At 37.1% G+C, this 21,289-nt stretch overlaps 1 protein-coding gene across 1 annotated transcript in view; it reads right to left on the minus strand.

The window, feature by feature from the left end:
- grid2 (glutamate receptor, ionotropic, delta 2) overlaps positions 1–21,289 on the minus strand; it is a 415,852-nt gene that overhangs the window by 354,035 nt on the left and 40,528 nt on the right. The window contains exon 2 of the mRNA XM_016461892.1: positions 15,351–15,506. Coding sequence (XP_016317378.1) covers positions 15,351–15,506 — 156 coding nt within the window. The remainder of the gene's footprint in view (positions 1–15,350; positions 15,507–21,289) is intronic.

The raw sequence follows: 21,289 nt of genomic DNA on the forward strand, positions 1-21,289 counted from the left end.
AACAATACCGGACGCTGGAGCACACACAGGGAACACTATTTATACACACAGGAGGAGGGGATGACGAGACACACCTGAGAGCAATGAAACATCATGGGAAACACCTGGGACAAATTAAACATGGGAAAGGAAGGCACATGAGGAAAACAACCACAAAACACGGAACAGAGTCTGACAGTCTGCTGCATTAAATTAATTCTGATTGGATTGGCTGTTTTTATTGTTCATCAGCTGCAAAAAAAATTATAATAATTAAAGTGTTTTCAATGATATTGTTCCTCGGTGTCATTATCGTTGTAGTTGTGATGTAGACTCTGCTATTTGTTTAAATTTAGAAGGATTTTTTAAACTATATTGTTATCATTATAGTTATCCTCCTTGGTATAAATGGAACTTGTGTCCATTTTTTGTGTGGTTAAAAAAAAAAAGATTTAATAAATACTTATTGAGTTTACCTTGTATTGAACCTGGAATTTAAATTTAATTTAAAATCAGAATTTAAAAGCCCACGTAAGATTACATAAAGATCTCGTTATCCAGGTCAACATTTTATCCGTCTCAACAAGACAGAGCAGAACGTCATACGTTTTCTTTTCCCACCATGTTCCATCACAAGCACTTCATATTGGCACTATCCCTCTCCTGGCTGTCACATGGAGAGAAGTTAATTCAATTAAGAGACGTGAAAGAGTTTTTTTTATGGTCCAAGCCCAGGGAGCTATTTATCGCATCTAACAAAAGCCAAGGAAGCCTCTGGACTGCATCTCCTATAATATTAAAAAACATCCTGACATTAAAACTCAACAAAGCAATCATCTCTCTCCAGAGGCACTCTCCTGAGAAGCAGAGAGCCAGTAACATGGGCCCTGGCATTTAGAGTCCTCCACCACTGCTGTGGCGTGAGCAGTGCTGGAGCATTTTTAATTAAATAAACTCAGGCTGGGTTGATATGCTCCGTTTTGAAAAGTCACCTCATTAGTTTCAGCAGGAAGAGGTAGAGCCTGATTATAAACACTTTACGCAGCCTGGAATCAATTGAGGTAAGATGGAAGAGCAGACGGTAGCGGTTAGGAGTATTTTTAATGGTAGCCATACTTGTGTTCACTCGCTATTCACATTTGAAGGCCTTAAATGTGTGAGTGCTATATATAGAATACATTTTGAGTAGTAAAAGAACTGACATGCTTCTAGGAATGAACAGTGCCTGACATGTATGGTGCCAGAAGGTTGGATGAAAGAGAAAAATGGTCAAAGGTCACTGGATCTGTGTCATAGTAGAAGGATATGCCAAAAGGAAGTGTAATGAAAAAATAGATACAGGCAATTATGGAACCAGGTCATCGAGCAACAGGCCAAAAGGATGAGTAACATTACTTCAGACCGCAAGAGCACATTTCTGAGTCAAATATGAGATTACACACCACCTGAAGCCCCAGTGCAAATAAAAACACTGCGTCAAAGCGTTTGAATAAACAGGTTCAGTGCGGATCATCATGTGATGATGTCATCTACTATGACAAATGCTGTTTATCTTTCGCATGATGCAGGGTGCACACAGACATGACACAAACCGTATACCCTAACCTGTGACAAAGACTGCATTTTACAGTGTTTACAGAGGTGTTTTGTTGTGGTACATGTGGCCAGGGGCGATTCTGGGATTTTAGCCTTAGGGGCTTGAGCCCTTTACAAGACTTGTGAGTTGCACTGGTCTAGAATGACAGGATGCTTCTAGCCTACAGTGTGAGAAATTGTGGGTTTGAAGTTGTTTGACTATATTTAAAAAAAAATAAATAATAATAATAAACCATTCAAAAAAATTGTGTTAGTGGGTGTATATCATTAACAAGACACGTTCAAAAATACTCAAACTACTTGTTTCACAATTGATGTCCTTTTCGTAATTTCTGAACTGAACTGAATCAACACTAAGCAGACTTGATCTGAATAATGACACTATTGTCTTTTTAGAGTTCCTATACAGCAGAATTTGCATAATTGAATCTGTTATTTTTTACTGTAAAGCTGCTTTGAAACAATCTGCATTGTTTAAAGCACTATATAAATTAAAACATTTATATATATTAGTGCTGTCAACCGATTAATCGCGATTAATCGCATCCATTTATTATGTATATATAAACACACACATACAGTATATATTTTGAAAATATGTACATTTATTTACATGTACCTGTATATATTTAGGAATATATTTATATTCATATAATTTATATTATATATAAATATATTTAATATATAAACAACATTTTCTGAAAATAAATATACACCGTACACACACATGTTAACAAAAACGTTTATTTTGGATGCGATTATTCGCAAATAATCGTTTGACAGCACTAATATATATATATATTACAAAATGTTTGAGATTCAAGTGGAACGGAGAGCTGGCTGCTGATGAGTGACAGATGGGGGCAAGGTCTGTCCCGCCTCTGCTGCCCTAGAGAACATCTCTGCCCTTGGCCTGCCACTGAGAGGTGGATAATACTAAATATAATGAACTTTACAATTGCACAGTCACTGCTAGGGGGAGGATTAAGAGTGAAATAATCTCAGAAGGCACTTTTTTTGTATAGATTGTATAGTCGAAGATAGACAGTGAAGAATCACCTACTATGTGCATGTCCCACTGTGCTCTATTTTTTAGCATCATTGTATACTGAACTCACAGTCTAACAATGAAATGAGTACATGAGGCTGTACACAGTATAAATGCTATTTCTCACAAAAGGACATTTCAATAATGTGCTTAACCTTGTCTTTTAATGCATCAGCCCCTTGTCTAACCTCCAATTTCACATCTCTTAACCTTCAACAGTGAGCTAAGCGTATATCGGAGAACTTACAATAATGTAAGTTGCCTTCACTGCCATTACAGTTTTTCTCAGTCGCTTTGGTGCATTTCTCAGATCAGAAATTAAATTCTCAAAACTACTTGTTCAACCTACACATCATCTAGTCAATTGTGCACATTATAAAAGCAGTTTCTCATTCTTTCGAACAAGTTGCGATTGCTTTGGTACATTCATGCAATTGATTATGTACATTTATCTGCGGTTTCCTACATTATCAGTTGCTAATGTCCTGTTGCTCAAAATCTATTATATAGTTTTCTGTGCAATAGTCTTACCCCTCAAAACATCTAGTCTTTACTTCATCTTATAAGTCATTAAATACAAAATGGTTCATCTAGTTGTCATAAACTGTCAAGCACATTTTTACACATTATTATTAGACTTTTTGCAAATTTGCCATGAATTGTGCAAGTGAATCTTGACTTTCACTAATGAAGAGAATGTAGATCAGCTAATGATAAACTAGTTCTCTGAAATAGCTCAAAGGTGCATCTCATGAACCTTCAATTGGAAAGCATAGACAGAGGGCAACACAAGAGTTACAAATTCTGACAATGGATATTTCCACCCCTTTGGCCTGGTAAATTAACAGTAGCTCTGTGGCCGATGACATTTCAACCGCACCTTCTGCTTTTGGTCAGGTTGAAGCCAGCCTCATCCACATATTAAGGATGATTCGAGAAATGCACCAAAGCGACTGAGAAAAACTGTAAGCAATGATGAATATGAAAGTTCACGATCTGAGGTTCAGCATCTTAAATAGCCTTCTAAAGATCGGTGTGGTTTAATAGCTGTATGTTAATTTATGTTCTCTCAGAGAGGAAAAAAGACCTTTCAATTGATCAATATATGTTGACATCATACTAAGCATTGTTCAGTGGCCTTACAAAGTTTTAGACACTTGCACCACACTTAATGCATGGACAGGTATTAAAATGTCAAACTAAATTGCATTAATTTAAAAAAGGATAGCACAAGATACAGTATATTCAAGCGAAACAGTATGATTTTAAATTATATATTAAAAATACTGTTAAAAATTTAAGATTATTAGGTCCAAAAAGTAATTAAAGAAATTACTAAAAAAGTAAAGTAATCTCTGACAAAAGGCCTGGAATCTTTTGCATTTGGAAATGCCTTTTGCTTTGATATACTGTTATTTACAAAAGGAGAATTTGTCTGACAGACAGACACAGACAGACAGACAGACAGACAGATAGATAGATAGATAGATAGATAGATAGATAGATAGATTCACTTCCCTAAACATATCCGAAAGACATGTCCTCATTCACAATCAAGTCTCCTCGAATTATTTCCTGCTGGCTTAAGACTTCTGACTCATCCCTTTACCTTGAGGCCTAGTGGGCAGTAATTATAAAGATAAAGACTGAAACTATGCAGAATTCATTCTCTGATTAATTATTGAGGTCCTGATTTATACCACCAGTGTCTGAGAAGATCACGAACTCAGTCAGCTGACTGACAGCCTATCCCAGATGCCAACAGCTGGGGATTCTAATCACTGGCAGAGTGATGAATGACACTTGTGTGTTGGCAAACATGGCCTTGCAGCTGCCAGAAGAGGTGGGGAGACGTGAAGATTACATGAGGGACAGTGTAGGGATAAGAGTGTGTCTTCCTCCTGGATCTACACTGAATAGCTGTTGGTGACAACACATGGTGTCACATTTCAGCACAAAACCCAGCTCATCCCAGGATCATCCACTGACATCCAAATGCTCAAATGAGACTTAAATCCGAGGCCTTTGAATAAAGGAGCTGTAAATTCCTGAGTACAGTGCATGCAGCTAGAGGATTGTAAAAGGATCGAGGCCTACAGAAACCTTGCAAACCTCCTTCCCTTGTCTGAGGAACTCTTGACAGTGGAGATCAATAGAAAAACAGTAAAGTAAAAGAGCTAAGGTCAGCCATGACTTCTGAAGACAATGTCTGACCTCCAGAGGTGGACAAATCAATGGGAGATTCACTGAGTGATGCTTAACCTTATAACAATGCAGTACAATCTGATGTGAACTTTTTTTGTTGTGGAACATTTGGCCAGTTCAGTTGAATGGCAATATTTCAAGTAGTTTTATTAAGCTATCTTAACCTGTGGTTAGTTTATACGACCCAAGGGTTTTCAAACTGGTACTCCCAGGGGACCATAAGGGGGTTCGAGGGGGTCCGCAGAAATTTTGAGTTAAAAAAAAAGAATTAAAAAAAATATATAGTTTAAAAAAAGTTTTTTTAGGGATACCAAAGTTTGTAGGTTGATATTATGATATAAATTTTATTACTAAATATAATCGACGCAATAATGCAAATAAATCATGGAAATAACGAAATGTTCGAAAATTACAAGATCACAACCACAATCTTATTTATTGTGGCAAGTGTTACACACACTTTTTAACTGAATTTAAAATGTTTCTCTCCAAGTTCATACATCTAACATTAATAATAACAAGCAACAGCTGTCAACTAAATTTCACTTAATAAAAAAATCAATATTTTCCAGATTATATTTGTATAATTTATTTTAGTAAAATGACAACATAAAAGCCAATTATACAATTTAGAAAAAAATATCTTTAAAATAATATCACACACAAAAAACCTAATGTAGTAAATTTCAGGTGGAGAACGACAATAAACAAAATGTAAATAGATATTAGATAAAATAAATAACAAAATTGAGAATTATTCCATTAGGGAAAAAAATGTGTTGCATTGCTATATAATGGTAGCCCAAAACTACTTAGCAATCTCCACCTGTTACTGAAAGGTACTCAACTAGTCCAAAACTGGTTTAAAAAATGAGAAATAAGAACGTGTGCCTGAAAGCCAAGACATGAGCCATCATGTTGGAAAGATGCATGACTTGCACTAATGAATCAATACAACCTTTCATAAGGCCCAGGTCATTATAATTCTCTGAGTGATTCAAATCTCTATGAAGGGAACTACAGGCTTATTTGTATTCCGTTTCTGTGCTGGAGGGCGAAGGAAGGCCAGTCGGCAGTTTGCACAATCAGGTTCCCAGCAGAGTGAAGGCGGTCTGGTCAGGAGAACCTAATTCTCTCTCTCACAACGGCTCAGGGGGATCAGGAATGAGAAGTGTCATTACGGTGACAGAATCCAATGGAATGATTTGAAAAGAGTGCGATTGAGGTTGAGAAGGAAATCTGTGAAATAAATGAGAGTTATTATTTCTGCTATAGCTGTGTATGGAGAGAAAGACAGAAAGGGAAAAAAGAGATGGAAGGAGGCATGCTGGTTAGTGAAGGCAAGAGGCAACAGCTTTAGCCCCAGGGTGATTGGACCTCTCTTTTCAGACAACTGAAAGCTGTGTCTACGCTTTGGACAATCACAGCATGGGAGAGTTAGTGCACACACACACGCACAGACAAGTCAGGATAATGCCAACAGTATGAATAATGTTACTTCTCAAAATCACAGACTTTTACTTTATTAAACCTTTACTTTCTATTGATTTTCCCTCATTTCTTTCTCTTTTTCTGTAGACCACAAAAGAAGATATTTTGAAGAACGCCTTATATTTTGTTCACACAATCAAAGTCAATGACTGTTATTGTACAGACAAAAACAGTCAAAATATCTTCTTTTGTGGTCCACAGAAGAAAGTCATGCCGTTTTGGAACAACATGGGGCCAAGTAAATTATGACAGAATTTTCGTTTTTCTTTTCGTTTTATGCAGCCCTACTATACACATTCATTGCCTTGGTCTTGAGTTTATAAATGTAATTTCCTCAAATGTATTTTTGAATCCTCTCATTTTTTCCCCCAATTAAATCCGAAAACCAATTAACTTGCATAACACTGGTGTTTGAGACCATCAAGTGCTTGACTCCTCTCACAATAATCTGTGCAATAATAATTTCCATCAGTCGAGCCAAATTCACTCACAGCTCAGACGATCGGCTCTCAGCAGGAGTAGGAAGCCGGCTACCCCTCCTGCGATGTCCAATAGAGACGTTCCGCCAGCTGCTGTTTTCCCATTTTCCAAAAGCACAAAGAAATGTCCCTCCATCATTCATGGGAAACTTTGAAAGTGCCACTTTCCCCATTGAAGAAGTGCCAAACTTCACATTTGGAAAGCCAAGTTCCTCTGAGATGCCACCAAAACACAGTGGCGGGGTTTTACCCAGCTGTCAGCAGTAGAATGCCATCAAATCATCGCTTTATTACAAATGTCAGACTCGCTGCTGGAAACACCCCCCATTAATTAGAGGCTAGATAACTGGATTGTGACTCTACCTCAGAAACACTGGCTGGGGGCATTTAGAGGGTGAAGACCATGAAAGGCAATATCAGGATGTGCGTGTAGAAGAACCGGATGAGAAGAACAACAATAAAAGGTGAGGACACATACTTGAAGAAAACTCTGGTTAAGAACGTTGCATTCTGATCTGGCATGTGTTTAAGTCACACATTATTACTGTATTGTTTTAGGAGTTGACAGTAATTTCAGTTTGTTTTTGGCCTGCAGTTATAACTTAAGATGTTTGAGGCTTTCTTTGAAAAACCTGCCAAAGCCAGAATCCCTCTCTTGTAGTTTGAGATATTAGTAGTCTTTCAAAACTAAAAGCTTTTTTTGTAAAAGTCATTTGAAATAGCCTAAGGCAGAGTTTAACAGCTGTAACTCCCAAAAGTGTTATCAACCTACTTGATTTACGGAGTAAATGATAAAAAAAAAAAAGTTAAGTACACTAAATAAACAAAAACACATTTGCAGCAGTTCCCAACGGCAGAGGACGACCAGCCTGAAAGTAAGCTTACCTTGCTATCCTTCATCAATAATGAAAAGCTTCAATTCAACAGAGATTTAGTATCAAATCCATGAAATTAATAATTGATATATAGGCTGTTTTTAAAATGTGACTCTGCTAATTTTAGAGAGCCAATGCAAACAAAAACAGTGATGAGTCGTCTGGGACAACTTTACCTACCTCTGAAAAATGTATAACACCAGACATCACCTTTTTAGGTTGTTAAAATCCATTTACAATTTTCCTATTCTGCTTCAGAATTCCCCTCATTATAAGAAATGAATGCTTTAAGTCTTTTTAAATGGAATGCATGTTCAGCTGCATTTAAATAGCTTCAGATCTTCACTCATCATTATAATCAGTCCCTTTATCTTTCTCTTGAGAGTATATTTCTATTTATAATAACCTGACCCTGCATTATAGATGTCATTGTCATCATTGTTCATAAAGAAACGTAAAATCTTCCACAATGCACCACACTTCATCACAATGTCAAACCCATGACATACTGTAAGAAACTAGCAGAATATTGTAAAAGCATCAGTTTTATCACAAAGGTCCAGATTGCATTTTAACAGCAAAGTCATGATGCCAGGCAGCTTCAGTACACAGTTTTATAAAAATATTATATGGAGGTCTTCTGACTGACACACAGTAACGCTTCCAGGAAAGCTGTTTTCACAGCTCCATAGTGTCCATAGTGACAGGACTTTTTAAGCTCACGGTACATACATCATTCTGTACAAGCCTGTTTCCACCACACGATACAAAAAAAAAAAAGGTAATTGTGCCTTTTTCTCTCAATTATGAGTTTACATCTCACATTTTGGACTTTTTTTTTCAGAATTGTGATATATAAACTCAGGTTTGCATGACAAACTCAGAATTGTCAGATACAAACTCATAATTGCAATAAAAAATCTCATGTGAGATAAAAACTCGTGTGAGATTAAAGGGTCGTGAAAGCCCAGACTACTTTTTCTGAGATTTTAGCAGAGGTGTTTGTGTTGCACATCATAGAAGACAATGTTAGCATCCGATAATTTTAACTGTTTGAGAAAACTGGTTAATTTTAAGCATTTTTGCGCTATTTTCATCTTCTGGGTTTAAAATCTACATCGTGTTGACGTCACAATTTGTGACGTGGCAAAGGACTATAGTACATCGATGACGCGTCGGTGTCTATTAAATTATTCATGAGACTGCGTGTTCTTATCCTATGAGAAGAAGCTTCGCTTAATTATTCACAACAGCATGTGTTGATTTGCTATGACAGACCCTTCAGACTGTGAGATCGCATACATTAACTGAGAGAAATGTTCATGGATCGAAGGAAGGAGAGCGTTTGTTTTTGCTTTGTAATAAGAGTTCGGCACAAACGCGATTCATTCACTTAGTGAGTGTAACCGTTTTTACAGCTCCGTGACACAACCCGTCAAAAGGCTTATATAAACGCCGCAGAATAAGCCTTGGGTTATCAGAGGTGCAACAGTGCGTTCATATATATGTTTTCGATGCAGAGTGCAAATGGTTGTGCATTTATTTGTGTTTGTAACTCGATGGGAGTGAAATGAAACTGTCTGAACCCGAAGCTGTGTGTGTGTTGTCTGTCTCCCCTCTTCCCCCTCCACTTCGCTGCGCACCACGCCCACTTTTTTAGCATTTTTTAAAACTGTAGTGAGAACTAACCAGTGCTGAAACGGGGTTTCATGACCCTTTGAAGAAAGTTGCAATTACCTTTTTTTTTATTTTCATTCTGTGGTGGGGAAGAAATGGAATTACGAAATGTAAACTTGCAATTTCTAAAAAAATTAAATAAAAGAGATATATGCAATGTATGCAAACTTACTTTCTTTTACTTCAGAGGACAAATTTTAATGTAAAAGAAAATTTCAACCATTATTAAAAAGGATGTGTATACTGAGTAAAGTATGTAACCAAATATTCAAGGCTGGAAAGGACCAAAGGTATCAGTTCAAGAATCTGTCAATGCAAACCCATATTGATCTACTACTAAATGTGGACGTGCCTGTCTCAGTGTCTACAGTGGTTACAATCCTGGTTTGTGTGTGTTCTTCAAAATTACAGGTTCTGGTGGGTCCACAATGCACATATTAGCATTGGTTTACGGTGATTGGATTTCAAAATAAATAAATAAAAACAAATCTATGCAGCATCAAGCACTTGGATCTTTTCTTAGAAACTAAATATGTGAAGGGCCTGTCAGTTCACCAGTCATCCTTCAGTGCTTCTGACTTTTCATACAGACATACTCTCCAGTGAGCCTGGTGATGCTTCATAGAAAAGGACAAAACACGACACATCTATGTAAGAGCATACTGTAATTACTGATGTGAGTTCAAAGAGAATCTGCCAGTCTTAGTTGGCAGATCAGAAAAAAACCCACAGCATCCAGGAAACTACATAATAAAAGCACTCGATGTGCACGGACACACACATACAAATACAGACAGACAGACAGTACAATAAGTTGGGAACAGAGAGTCCAATCTGGCCAGTGGCAAAGACATGTACACAATGAATACAGACTCTTAAAAATAAATAAATAAATAAATCCTACTCTCTTCTACTACTCCTTAGGTCTGGATGAACCTTGACAGTGTAGTCCTAAAGATTAGAAGACAGGAATTTCTCACTCTGCTACTCGGGTTAAAAACAAGTTTGTTTTTGTTTTTTTGATGTGTAAATCACTCGCTTTAGCCTTTTTTCTACCAAGACACATAGTAGGGGTGTGTAGCGAATGTGGAAAAAAATAGTAAAAGACTACTTTAAATAGCAAATATATCTTGTATAATTCATTGCATATATGCTTAAATCAGAACTACATCAATAAACTCATAAGTGTGTCAAAACTAAATAAAAAAATCAAAAAAATCAATTCTTAGAGGTAATTCCATTTATCAGTTCCATAAAAATATGCCTTGTATAATTAAATTAGTCTTTGTATTTTAATTATTCTTTATTTTGTATTAATATACACTACCGTTCAAAAGTTTGGGATCAGTCAAATTTTTTATATTTTTTACCGAAGTTTCTTGTGCTCATCAAGGCTGTATTTATTTGATCAAAAATACAGAAATAAAACTGTTATGAAATCTTGTGTTACAATATACACTACCGTTCAAAAGTTTGGGGTCAGTAAATTTTTTTTTTTCTTTTTTTGAAAGTAATGAATACTTTTATTCACCAAGGATGTGTTAAATGGATAACAAGTGATATTAAAGACTCATATTATTAGAAAAGATTTTAATTTTAAATAAATGCTGTTCTTTAAAAAAAAAATGTATTTTCAGTTTCCAGCACTGATAATAAATCAGCATATTATAATGATTTCTGAAGGATCATGTGGCACTGAAGACTGGAGTAGTGATGCTGAAAATTCAACTTTGATCACAGAAATAAATTATATTTATAATTAAAGTATATTAAAACTTTTAAAACATTTTTTTCTGTATTTTTGATCAGATAAATACAGCCTTTGATGAGTACAAGATATTCCATTAAAACAACATTAAAAATCTTGTATGTAAAAAAAAAATGAAGGAAAAAACCTCAAAAGTTCTTTTTGAATAAAAAATGTAACACCACCACCAGGACTTCTTAAAACCAGTCTGCAGCTGCCAATTTAATCTGCTGTTGTTTGCTACTATTGTAGGCCTCTGACTGCACTCCCATTTGTTGTTGCTGCTCATTTGCATAAACTCTGCACAACTTTGCTAACACCTACAGTACTATAGCATTCACCAGAAGCTGCAAACTTTTGCAATAGTCCCTGCAAGTAGCAGCATGCGTGAATGCTAATCTCCATTAATGTGAATTCTTAGAATTCTGCCTCATTTACATTTATTAATCAAGAGCTATAGGAAACAGATGCACTATGAGCATTAGAGAGTCTATTAAATCTGTCAAATATTGGGATTATTCTGACAAAAGTTGTTTTTTCATCTCTTGGCCTGTTAAAAACTTCCAAGCTAGAACAGATTGTACATGAGAGACAAGCTTTTCTGGATGCATTTCATCTAATCACATAGCAGGAAGCTGACTTTGAGAAGATAAACAGATGTTTAAACAAATTAGGTATACATAACAAGGTCCAGAATCATACATCCATAAGAAGCAGAATCGTCTGCGCTCATGCTGAATCATAACACATGTGCACCTGGAATTATCTCCCTCACTCAGAATCTTTCAGTAAACAAAAGAAAGGATGGCAAAGCACACAAACGGAGAAGAGGAGCGCTTTCTGTGAGTGAGAAGAACCATCAAGAGCAGAGGGTGTAGTTAGCTAATGCAGGCCTCTCCATTAGATAACAGGGGTCAACTACAACATGTCCCACTCTCCCTTTCACCTCTAAGACACCATGCGGCTAAAAGGATAACGGCGCCGCTAAATTCATCCACATTCAGATGCGGAGGAGAACAAAAAGCTGAGATGCTTGCCGACCGGCGTAACAGTATCACAGACAATTAAATGAGAGTCAGAAAAATGTCAGGCATGTTTACATTAACATATCTAAACAGGGGATGCTACCTAATGAGCATGAGTCTAGCAGCCACGTACTTTTTATGTACTAATTTTTAAATCAAAGCCCTGTATCATTAAATGTGAGATGATTTCCGGTGTAACAGTATCACAGACAATTAAATGAGAGTCAGAAGTCAGAAGAAATGTCAGGCATGTTTATATTAACATATCTAAACAGGGGATGCTACCTAATGAGCATGAGTCTAGCAGCCACGTACTTTTTATGTACTAATTTTTAAATCAAAGCCCTGTATCATTAAATGTGAGATGATTTGCCCAATAAAAAAAAAAATACAAAATGTGACAGATAACAATAGTCACTTATAAAACAGCTACATCTCTGTAGTGTACGACATTCAGCTCATAAACCTACAACTAACACACTAACCACCCGCAGTCCAACTTAACTAGCCTCTATTTATACTGCCATTGTCATTCTTCTCAGCACAGACATGCCTCAGTCAGTGCCATTTGCCTAGTCCAATTATTGTTGCGCTATTACCGCCTTGCTAAGCAGCCGGTAAACAGACTTTTATTGAAAAGAGGTGTTTGTGCATATTTTCTGTTGATCATGGCGGCAGTAATTCATCAAAATGATGATCAAATAATGGAGATAAAGATCATGATGAGACATAAATCCATGCACGGTGTAGTCGAGCACATTTTAATGATGCTATTTAGATCCTCCACAACCTGGTACTTAGAAGCAACCTGTATGATAGAGAACCGTGCTACACAAATAGCACTGAGCACTAATTTTTAGGTTTTTCGCGCTATTATCTATCCTTTAGTGAATCTTGTGCCAAAACAACGCAGACAGTGCATGCAAATAAACAACATACCACCATAATCCCTACTTAGCGATTCCCCCCCTGTGTAAAGTATCACACATTGTCTGAGTTTATTTCCTTGTCTGTTTGAAACAATTTAGCAGCTCTATCCCTTATTGCTCCATTGTTAAATATAGTGAAACAAGTTGGCAAAAACCAAAGTTGCCAAATGCCAAAGTTAGATTAAGTGCTAGTTATCTGAACTCTGCTATTGTATGGAGCATAGTGAACCTGCTGATGCATGAATGGCAGCGTTCCAAAGGCCTTGTACCTGTCCTCCTTTCTTGCTGGATAACAGAAAATGGCCCAGCTCCAAGAGCTAACAGCACTAATTTGTGGAAACCACAGCATCATGGTATTATTAGATCATTCCACTGATCTTAAATCAAATATTAGAGGCTGAGATAATGCTGACCTCTGAATGCTATGAAAGTGTTGGATCCAGACAATTGCATAACGTTAGGCTGAGCGAGCATATAAAGTGGAGGACTGAGGCAAGACTTTATTCTAATGATTAAAAGAGGCACCTAATTTAGCCATACTTACCCTTTAAGCTCCTTCATAGGTTTAACCAAGCTATTTACATCATAATACGTATATTTTATAAGAGCAAGTAAACAAATGTGGGCTATTCATGTCTTTTGTCTTATGCAAACATTATTTGACTCTCTGGAGGTAATGGCTCAGAGCAGAATGGTGTCCGACTTAATGAACGTCATGAACAATGTCTCCCACCCTCTCCAAGGCATATTTGCTGAAATGAAGAGTGCATTCAGCAACAGCGTGATCCGTCAACGGTGTAAGAGAGGGTGCCACTGAAGGTCATTCCTGCCTACTGCCATAAGACTCCACGATTCTTCCGCTGTGTGCATGAAACATTGACTTGTTTTGACTCCTCTTCCTACAACTGTTTGTCTCAACAACTGCTTTACATTTGCTCTGTTTAAAACATTTAGTACCCACCAGTTCATGTGTATGATGTATTTTTGTATATTTTGCACTGCAGTCACTGTATGTACTGTACAGTATCTACCCACCTATCTATCCACCCACCCATCTAACCTATCTATATACCCAACTCATTGATATATCTAACCTAATTTACATACCTATCTATGTAACCTATCTATCTACCCATTCACCGACCAACCGACTGAGGTAACCTACAGTACATATCTATCTACTCACCCACCAATCTATCCTATCTACCCACTGACCCACCAATCTATTTGACCTATCTATCTACTCAGCCACCTCTCTAAACTATCTATCTACTTACCCACCAGTTTATCTAACCTATCTATCCATACACCAATTTATCTAACCTATCTAGATACCCACCCACCTGATCTGTCTAGCCTATCTGCCCACTCACCCATCTGACTAACCTACAGTAGATATTTATCTATGCAACCTATCTATCTACCCACCCAGCCATCGATCAATGTAACCTACAGTACATATCTATCTACCTACCCACCTATCTAACCACTCACCCGCCAGTTTATCTAATCTATCTACCCACCCACCTATCTATACTATCTACCCACCTCTCTAACCTATCTAGATACCCACCCACCTGATCTGTCTAACCTATCTACCCACTTACCAAACTACATTAGATGTTGTTCCACCCTCCCATCGATCAATGAACCCTACAGTACATATCTATCTACCCACCCACCTACCACTCATCCACCAGTTTAGCTAACCTATCTATCTACCTACCCACCTATCTAACCTATCTAACCACTCACCTACCAGCTTTTCTAACCGATCTATCTACTCACCCACCTGTCAATACCATCTGTCTACTATCTATCTACTCACTCACCCTCTAGTTTATCTTACCTATCTATCTACGCATCCACCAATTTATCTAACTAGTCTAACCTATCTACCCACTCACTGATTTGTCTAACCTACAGTACATATCTTTCTACATACCACTAATCTGTCAACCAATCTACCTATCCACTGATTATTTAATTTAATGTAGATATCCACCCACCGATCTATTCATCTATCCCTCTGTCCATCCAGCCACCGAATTTGTCTTGTTCCCTTCTAACTATAATTTAACTTGAATTGAGGAGGCACATACTGTAGGGTGACCATACGTGCCATTTTCCCAGGACGCGTCCTAGGAAAATGGCACGTATGGTCACCCTAACATACTGTATTAGATTATTGCCAGTTTTTGTTATTACTTCTCATATGAGCCTTACATTTAAAAGGGATGAGTCCAGAAAGGTGCAAGAGTATGATCTGAAAACATATTTAAATACTCAAATGACGTACCTTCCTGCACTGCTTGGAAAGGGTTGTTTCCATCTACAAACTCCACGGACACAGTGATCTTCTCTGTCTCCAGGATCTCATTGTTGAGGTTGAGATCTGCCACCGCCATGCGGAACACCTCATCATCCTTTTTGGCAGACTCATCAAAAATGGCCCCTAAAACAAGAGGGTTTGAGGAGATTTATCATATGGTTGACAACAGAACACAGAAATAGAAACGGGAAATGAACTTAAGCAGAATCTAAATTACTCCATCACACTTTTATCCAATTCCTGACCAAAGCAAATTCTCATGTGAGAGAAGCTCTCAAGCTCTCTATTTTAATTTTATTTTATGTTATTTATATTTGTTTAGAGTACATATATCATGTGTTGTAAACTAGCAAACACAGCTAAGATGATAATGTAATGTAAATAAAAGGGTATATAAATATGAAAAAAAAACTGTTATCAAAATGCCTTAGAAGCAAAAAATTATAAATGACTATTTACATACTGAATAACAAAAGTATGTTATGTACGTTATGTACGTAAGTATGTTAAGTATGCAAAAGTACAAAAAAGTTATAAAAGCCTAGCACAGCACAAACATCATCACTATATACAACATACAATTAGTTCCAGACAGCAGTGCTGTGCCAAAAATCAATGCTTTATTATTATTACTCTGTCTGGCTTCATTCAGCAGCTTACTTTATTAATTCAATAAATTAATCCTAGATTAGGTAAAATAATATACACCAGCTTTTAGGTAAAGAGATACTTGTAGATTGACAATTATTCGAGTTTCAGACAAAGTCTTAAAACATGTATATAAATAAACACACAATGACCTGTACATATGTGCACGTCAGGTAAAAGCGCAGGCAGAGTGCAAATGTTTCTCTAGGCAATTTCATCTATACTTGTTGGTCTCTACAGATCCAGCTGCAACGGAAAACAGTATGTTGGGGCCTCAGATTGAATCTCGTATATCTATGTACAAGGAAATTGAATCTTGTCAACCTGTATACATGAGAGCTACGTCAAAAAATTGTCAACCCTCAGCGGTACGTGGGAAGTAGGCTGAAGCAGAGTATTTTCACAGTACGTGGGGACAAATTGGTGCTCTTTCAATGTGAAAGATGTGTCAATATGCCCATATCACATTAGAGTCTGTGGTCAGCTGTTAACAGGCCAAGTCAAGACACTACCTGCAGGACACTGTGAAGACTGTCAGGCCTTTAACAAGAAAAATCTCAGAAAAACACTCACTTTGTCTCCAATCCTCTGCAAAACATCATAATGGGTCTTTTATCTGAGGACAGAATAGAGTTGCCATAGAAACATAAAGCCGCATATTTCATCTGTAGCAATGGAAAATGCTGTAGATGGGGGTATTATGCTCAAGTCCATGCGAATCTGCTTTGATTTGTTTTGCCAACTAATAAAACCATCTATATTTCAAAATTCAGTTAGGTTGGACAGAGAATCTGTTGTAACTGCAAAAACTACTTTCTTAATGAGTAAATTTGTAATAAAACTAAAACATCCTTAAAACTAGACACATTTATTTGACGAGAAAAACTGAATTGCATAAGATATTATGCAAATATTTTCTTCCTAAAATATTCTTTCGTTAGAAAATGTAGTAAGTTTTATGCTGAAAAAAAATTTTGCAATTCAAAATACATTCTTTGAAAACAAGCCTTCAATATCTTTACTTGTTTCTCAAGTAATCTTACCTTGTTGTAAAGATGTTTACATTTTTTAATGGAAAACAAAACAAAAATACTCATTAAGAAAATAATTTTTGCTGAGAACTCGCATGTCAATAACAAGCACCTCCTTGTCACGTTTCATTATGTTTAAAAACAGAAAAGACAGACGGCTCAGGATGCTTGAAAATGAAAAATAAAAAATTAAATGATGAAAGGACACAGATGCTTGTTCAAATTGCAGCAAAGACTTCCTCAAGCACTTAGGTAGCGTGATTGAGAACAAAACGTAATTCCACAATAAAGTGCTCAAGAGCCTGTAGCAAGTCCTCATAAGCAACACTGGCCAGATTAATATCCTGCAGCCACTCTCAAGAGGAATAAAGCAACAGGAATCAAATTCTTGACTGTCTTAATCAGTCCTACTCCCTATCCCGTGGTGGCTTCTCTTCTTCGGATGAGTGAGAGAGTGTAAGTGTGCGCAAGTATGAGAGGGTAGTTGCGAATTCTGATTTACAAGCTGCTGGATTGCGGCTCTAAACAGGCAGAGAGGCTGCAGCTCTTGGGCAATTGAGTTGTGAGGCAAAAGACAACTTCATCAAATAAATCAAAGAGCAAAGAAATAGCACTCTGTCTGGCTCAAGCCGACACACCAAGGGCAACTGGACTCATATAGCCATAGAGTTCTGTATCACTATATAACAACATCAGGTCACGATAACATGGGTGGTCCTAACCATGTGGTCCAACTTTAACTATTTCCCAAGAGAAGAGAACTTCGAGAAAATCTGATAAAGCTACTTGGATTAAATCGGAATGGGAAGTAGCTTCAAGAAATGGCAGCTAATCAAAGAGCTATCTAAAATAAAAATATAAGAACACAAACTGATTAGCCAACAATTAGCAGTTTGCATCAAGTTGCCCCTGATGCAACTTCTTGCCACCAGAGCAGCTTATTTATACAGTTATCTACTAGTAACCAGTTTTGGTTTGATTGCATTAGTTTATTGTGAGAAGCAAATAATAAACTCTTGTACCTTGTGTGATAAAATTAGCTTATTTTTTGCTATAGTTGATGCTAACCACTACAGGTAAATAACTAGAGGAATAACAAAGCTAAAACTATTTGCATTACAATTCAATGTGTTTATGAATACATAAAGAGCATTACAGTAAATTAATCTTAAATTAAAATAATATGATACCAGTATGCAACACGAAGCAGCATAACAAACTGTTTTTTTAAATAACTGGAAGTGGCTGACAGCAGATGTCCTGCACATTCAAGTTTGAAATTGTTGTCCACTCTTACGTAAAAAAAAAAAAAAAAAAAAGTGGATAGTATCTTTGTAAATTAACTGCATAACATGTTGGTTGTAAGAAAATCAGATTATTAAATCAGATTATGCTTTTGACCTTGTTGAATGAGTGCATCAGTCACACTTTATTTTAAGGTCCTATTCTTGCCATTAATAAACCATGAACTATGACTTTTGCCTCAATAAACTCCTAATTTGTTGCTTATTAATAGTTAGTAAGGTAGTTGTTGAGTTTAGGTATGGGTAGGATTAGGGATGTGGAATATGGTCATGCAGAATATGTGTTTTATATGTACTAATAAACAGCCAATACATCAATAACAGGCATGCTAATAAGCAACTAGTTAATAGTGAGAATTGGTCGCTATACTAAAGTGTTACCAGTGTATCCTGGAGTAAAACTAGTCTGGACATGCCACTGATCAAGTAATAGTAATTTATTGTTAAATTCACAGGACAATCAAAAGGCAAAAATCTTTGAGATTCAACTGATGTTAAAAAACAAAGAAATAATTATGAACATGGAACAATGCAGCAATAATTCTGTCACACTGATGACAATAACACACTGATCTTCTCAAACAATGTCAAATTCATTTGAGGAAGAGCTTGGATAATTGGCCTTAAGCGGGTATAACAATGTGTTCTCTCTCAGCGAACTGCCACGACCTGAAGAAAATGAAAGACGACTTCTTCCCTCCTACACTTCAGTCAGAGCAGCTAGAGGCTCTATATTGGTGCACACTGTCAAGCCTGTCACTGTTAGACAGTTTGAGAGGACCACAGCTGGGTGAAAAGTCTCTGCATTTCACCCTGTCTTGCAAACCCTAGTAAGAAGGGTGACAGTGTAATGGAGCTAAGACACATGTTGCATTTGCAAACAAATTGCTATTTGGAAACTCTCTTTGGTGAGTCTTGGGAGGCCTGTAATACCTGGAGAGAGGTATCCGTTAGCATTCATCTTAAAGGCACTGCTCAAATAGTGTGGGACCCCCTGGAAGCTTGCAATTTGAACTTTTTCTCATGGGCACATCCCAAACACATTACTAGCAACTATCCTCAGCTGTGACGTGATTATTATTTATTTAAAATAGAATTTTTGTGTTACAATATACACTACTAGATAAGGTTGGAGTCAGTGCATATTTCTTTCTTTCTTTTTTTTTTTTTTTTTAAGAAACTAATGCTTTTTTTCAGCAAGGATGTGTTAAATAGATAAAAAGTGATCGTAAAGACTCATATTGTTAGAAAATATTTCTATTTTGAATAAATGCTGTTCTTTTAAACTTTGTTGTAACACAGTTCGTAGGTCGGGAAGAAGGAGACGTGAACCGGCGAACATTTAAACCACTTAATAAAATAAACAAACACGAAATGAAAGTAAAGCGGCAGCCCCTCGCGGACGACTGCCGCACACAAAACACAAAATAAAATCCAGGCCTGGTCCTCTCTCGTCCAACACTGTCGTCACTCCTCCTTTTATCCTTCCGGAGCTCCTCCGTGGGACTCGAGACCGGTGAGTGGCACAGGTGTCGCGCATTAGCATGTACTCCACCCGCCCCTCTCGTCACATTTGTATTCATCAAAGAATCAAAGAAAAAAGTCACAGGTTCCAAAAAAATATTAAGCAGCACTGTTATTATTAACAGTTTCTGATAATAAATCAGCATATAAGAATAATTTCTGAAGGATCATGTGACACTGAAGACTGGAGTAATGGCTGCTGAAAATTCAGCTTTGCCATCACAGAAACAAATAACATTTATATATTAAAATAGAAAACTCTAAAAAAGTTCTTTTAAATTTTTATAATATTTCACAATATTACATTTTTACTGTATCAAATAAATACAGACTTGGTGAGCCTAAGAGACTTCTTTCACAAACATAAAAAAAATACTTAAGTTAAAGTCCATTTCAAAATACTAAAACATCCATAATAAAAAAATCTAGATATTGTTGTATGACCATCAATAGAGAAAGATCAGAGAGGCCAAATTAGACCATACTAACCAGCCAAAGCTTGCCCTCTTAGGTCAATCAGATCAATGCTCTTCAGTACAGCAGTTAGGATAAAGTACTCGCAACCCCGATCCCCCTTGTGGCCTTCGGCGATGATGAAGACAGCTCAGCCATTGGCAAGCCCTGATGATGATGATGCATTAGATTGCGATGGCATGAGGATTCCGCATCCTAGGCACAGATTTATGGCCACAGGGGCACGTCTCTAAAAAGGACGGCCGGTTTGTGGTGACACCTCTGAGACGAGGTGGATTAATGAGTTTTGCAGACCACTGAGTGCAGTAATGGCCTGATATAATATGTGATATAAAAACAGCAACACCGAGCACGGTTTATCATACTGGCAGCGGCCCGCCACGCACTGTCAGACATTAATAACTCTCAATTTTTGCTTTGCAGTCGTGTGGACCTCTTGTCGTCTGCCATCATGCAAACAAACGGTGCTGTTCTGGCTTTTGTTTGAGGATGTATGGTGGTCTACCCTCAAGCCTGTGCCTGCATTTATTGGGCCGTGGGTGAAATTTAATTAAACTGTCATGAACGACTGGCAACCTGCTGTGGTTATTTGCAGTTATTTTTAACAAAGCCCATCATCACCATATTAAAACAATGATGACACCCCTGCTGGAAAGACCTGCATAAATATACTGTGTTTTGGACGCTGATTCCCACCATGGGATGCTGGTGTGAAGGTGTCCCGACCACGCTGCTTAACTAGCTTAACCAGAGAGACTGCTTTGAGGCAAAAAAATATAAATGAGTTACATTCAGTAAACGCAGACTGTTCTGTCCCCGTTTTCTTAATTGATTTGTCAAGCAGTTTTAAGACCTCAGAAAAACACTTGTTTACACAATGACCATAACAACTGTACTTGCGATATGTGCGTTTGCCTTTGCTGAA

This window comes from Sinocyclocheilus anshuiensis, unplaced genomic scaffold (genome assembly GCF_001515605.1).
Source record: "Sinocyclocheilus anshuiensis isolate Anshui unplaced genomic scaffold, SAMN03320099.WGS_v1.1 scaffold80, whole genome shotgun sequence".
Classification (NCBI taxonomy): Eukaryota; Metazoa; Chordata; class Actinopteri; order Cypriniformes; family Cyprinidae; genus Sinocyclocheilus; species Sinocyclocheilus anshuiensis.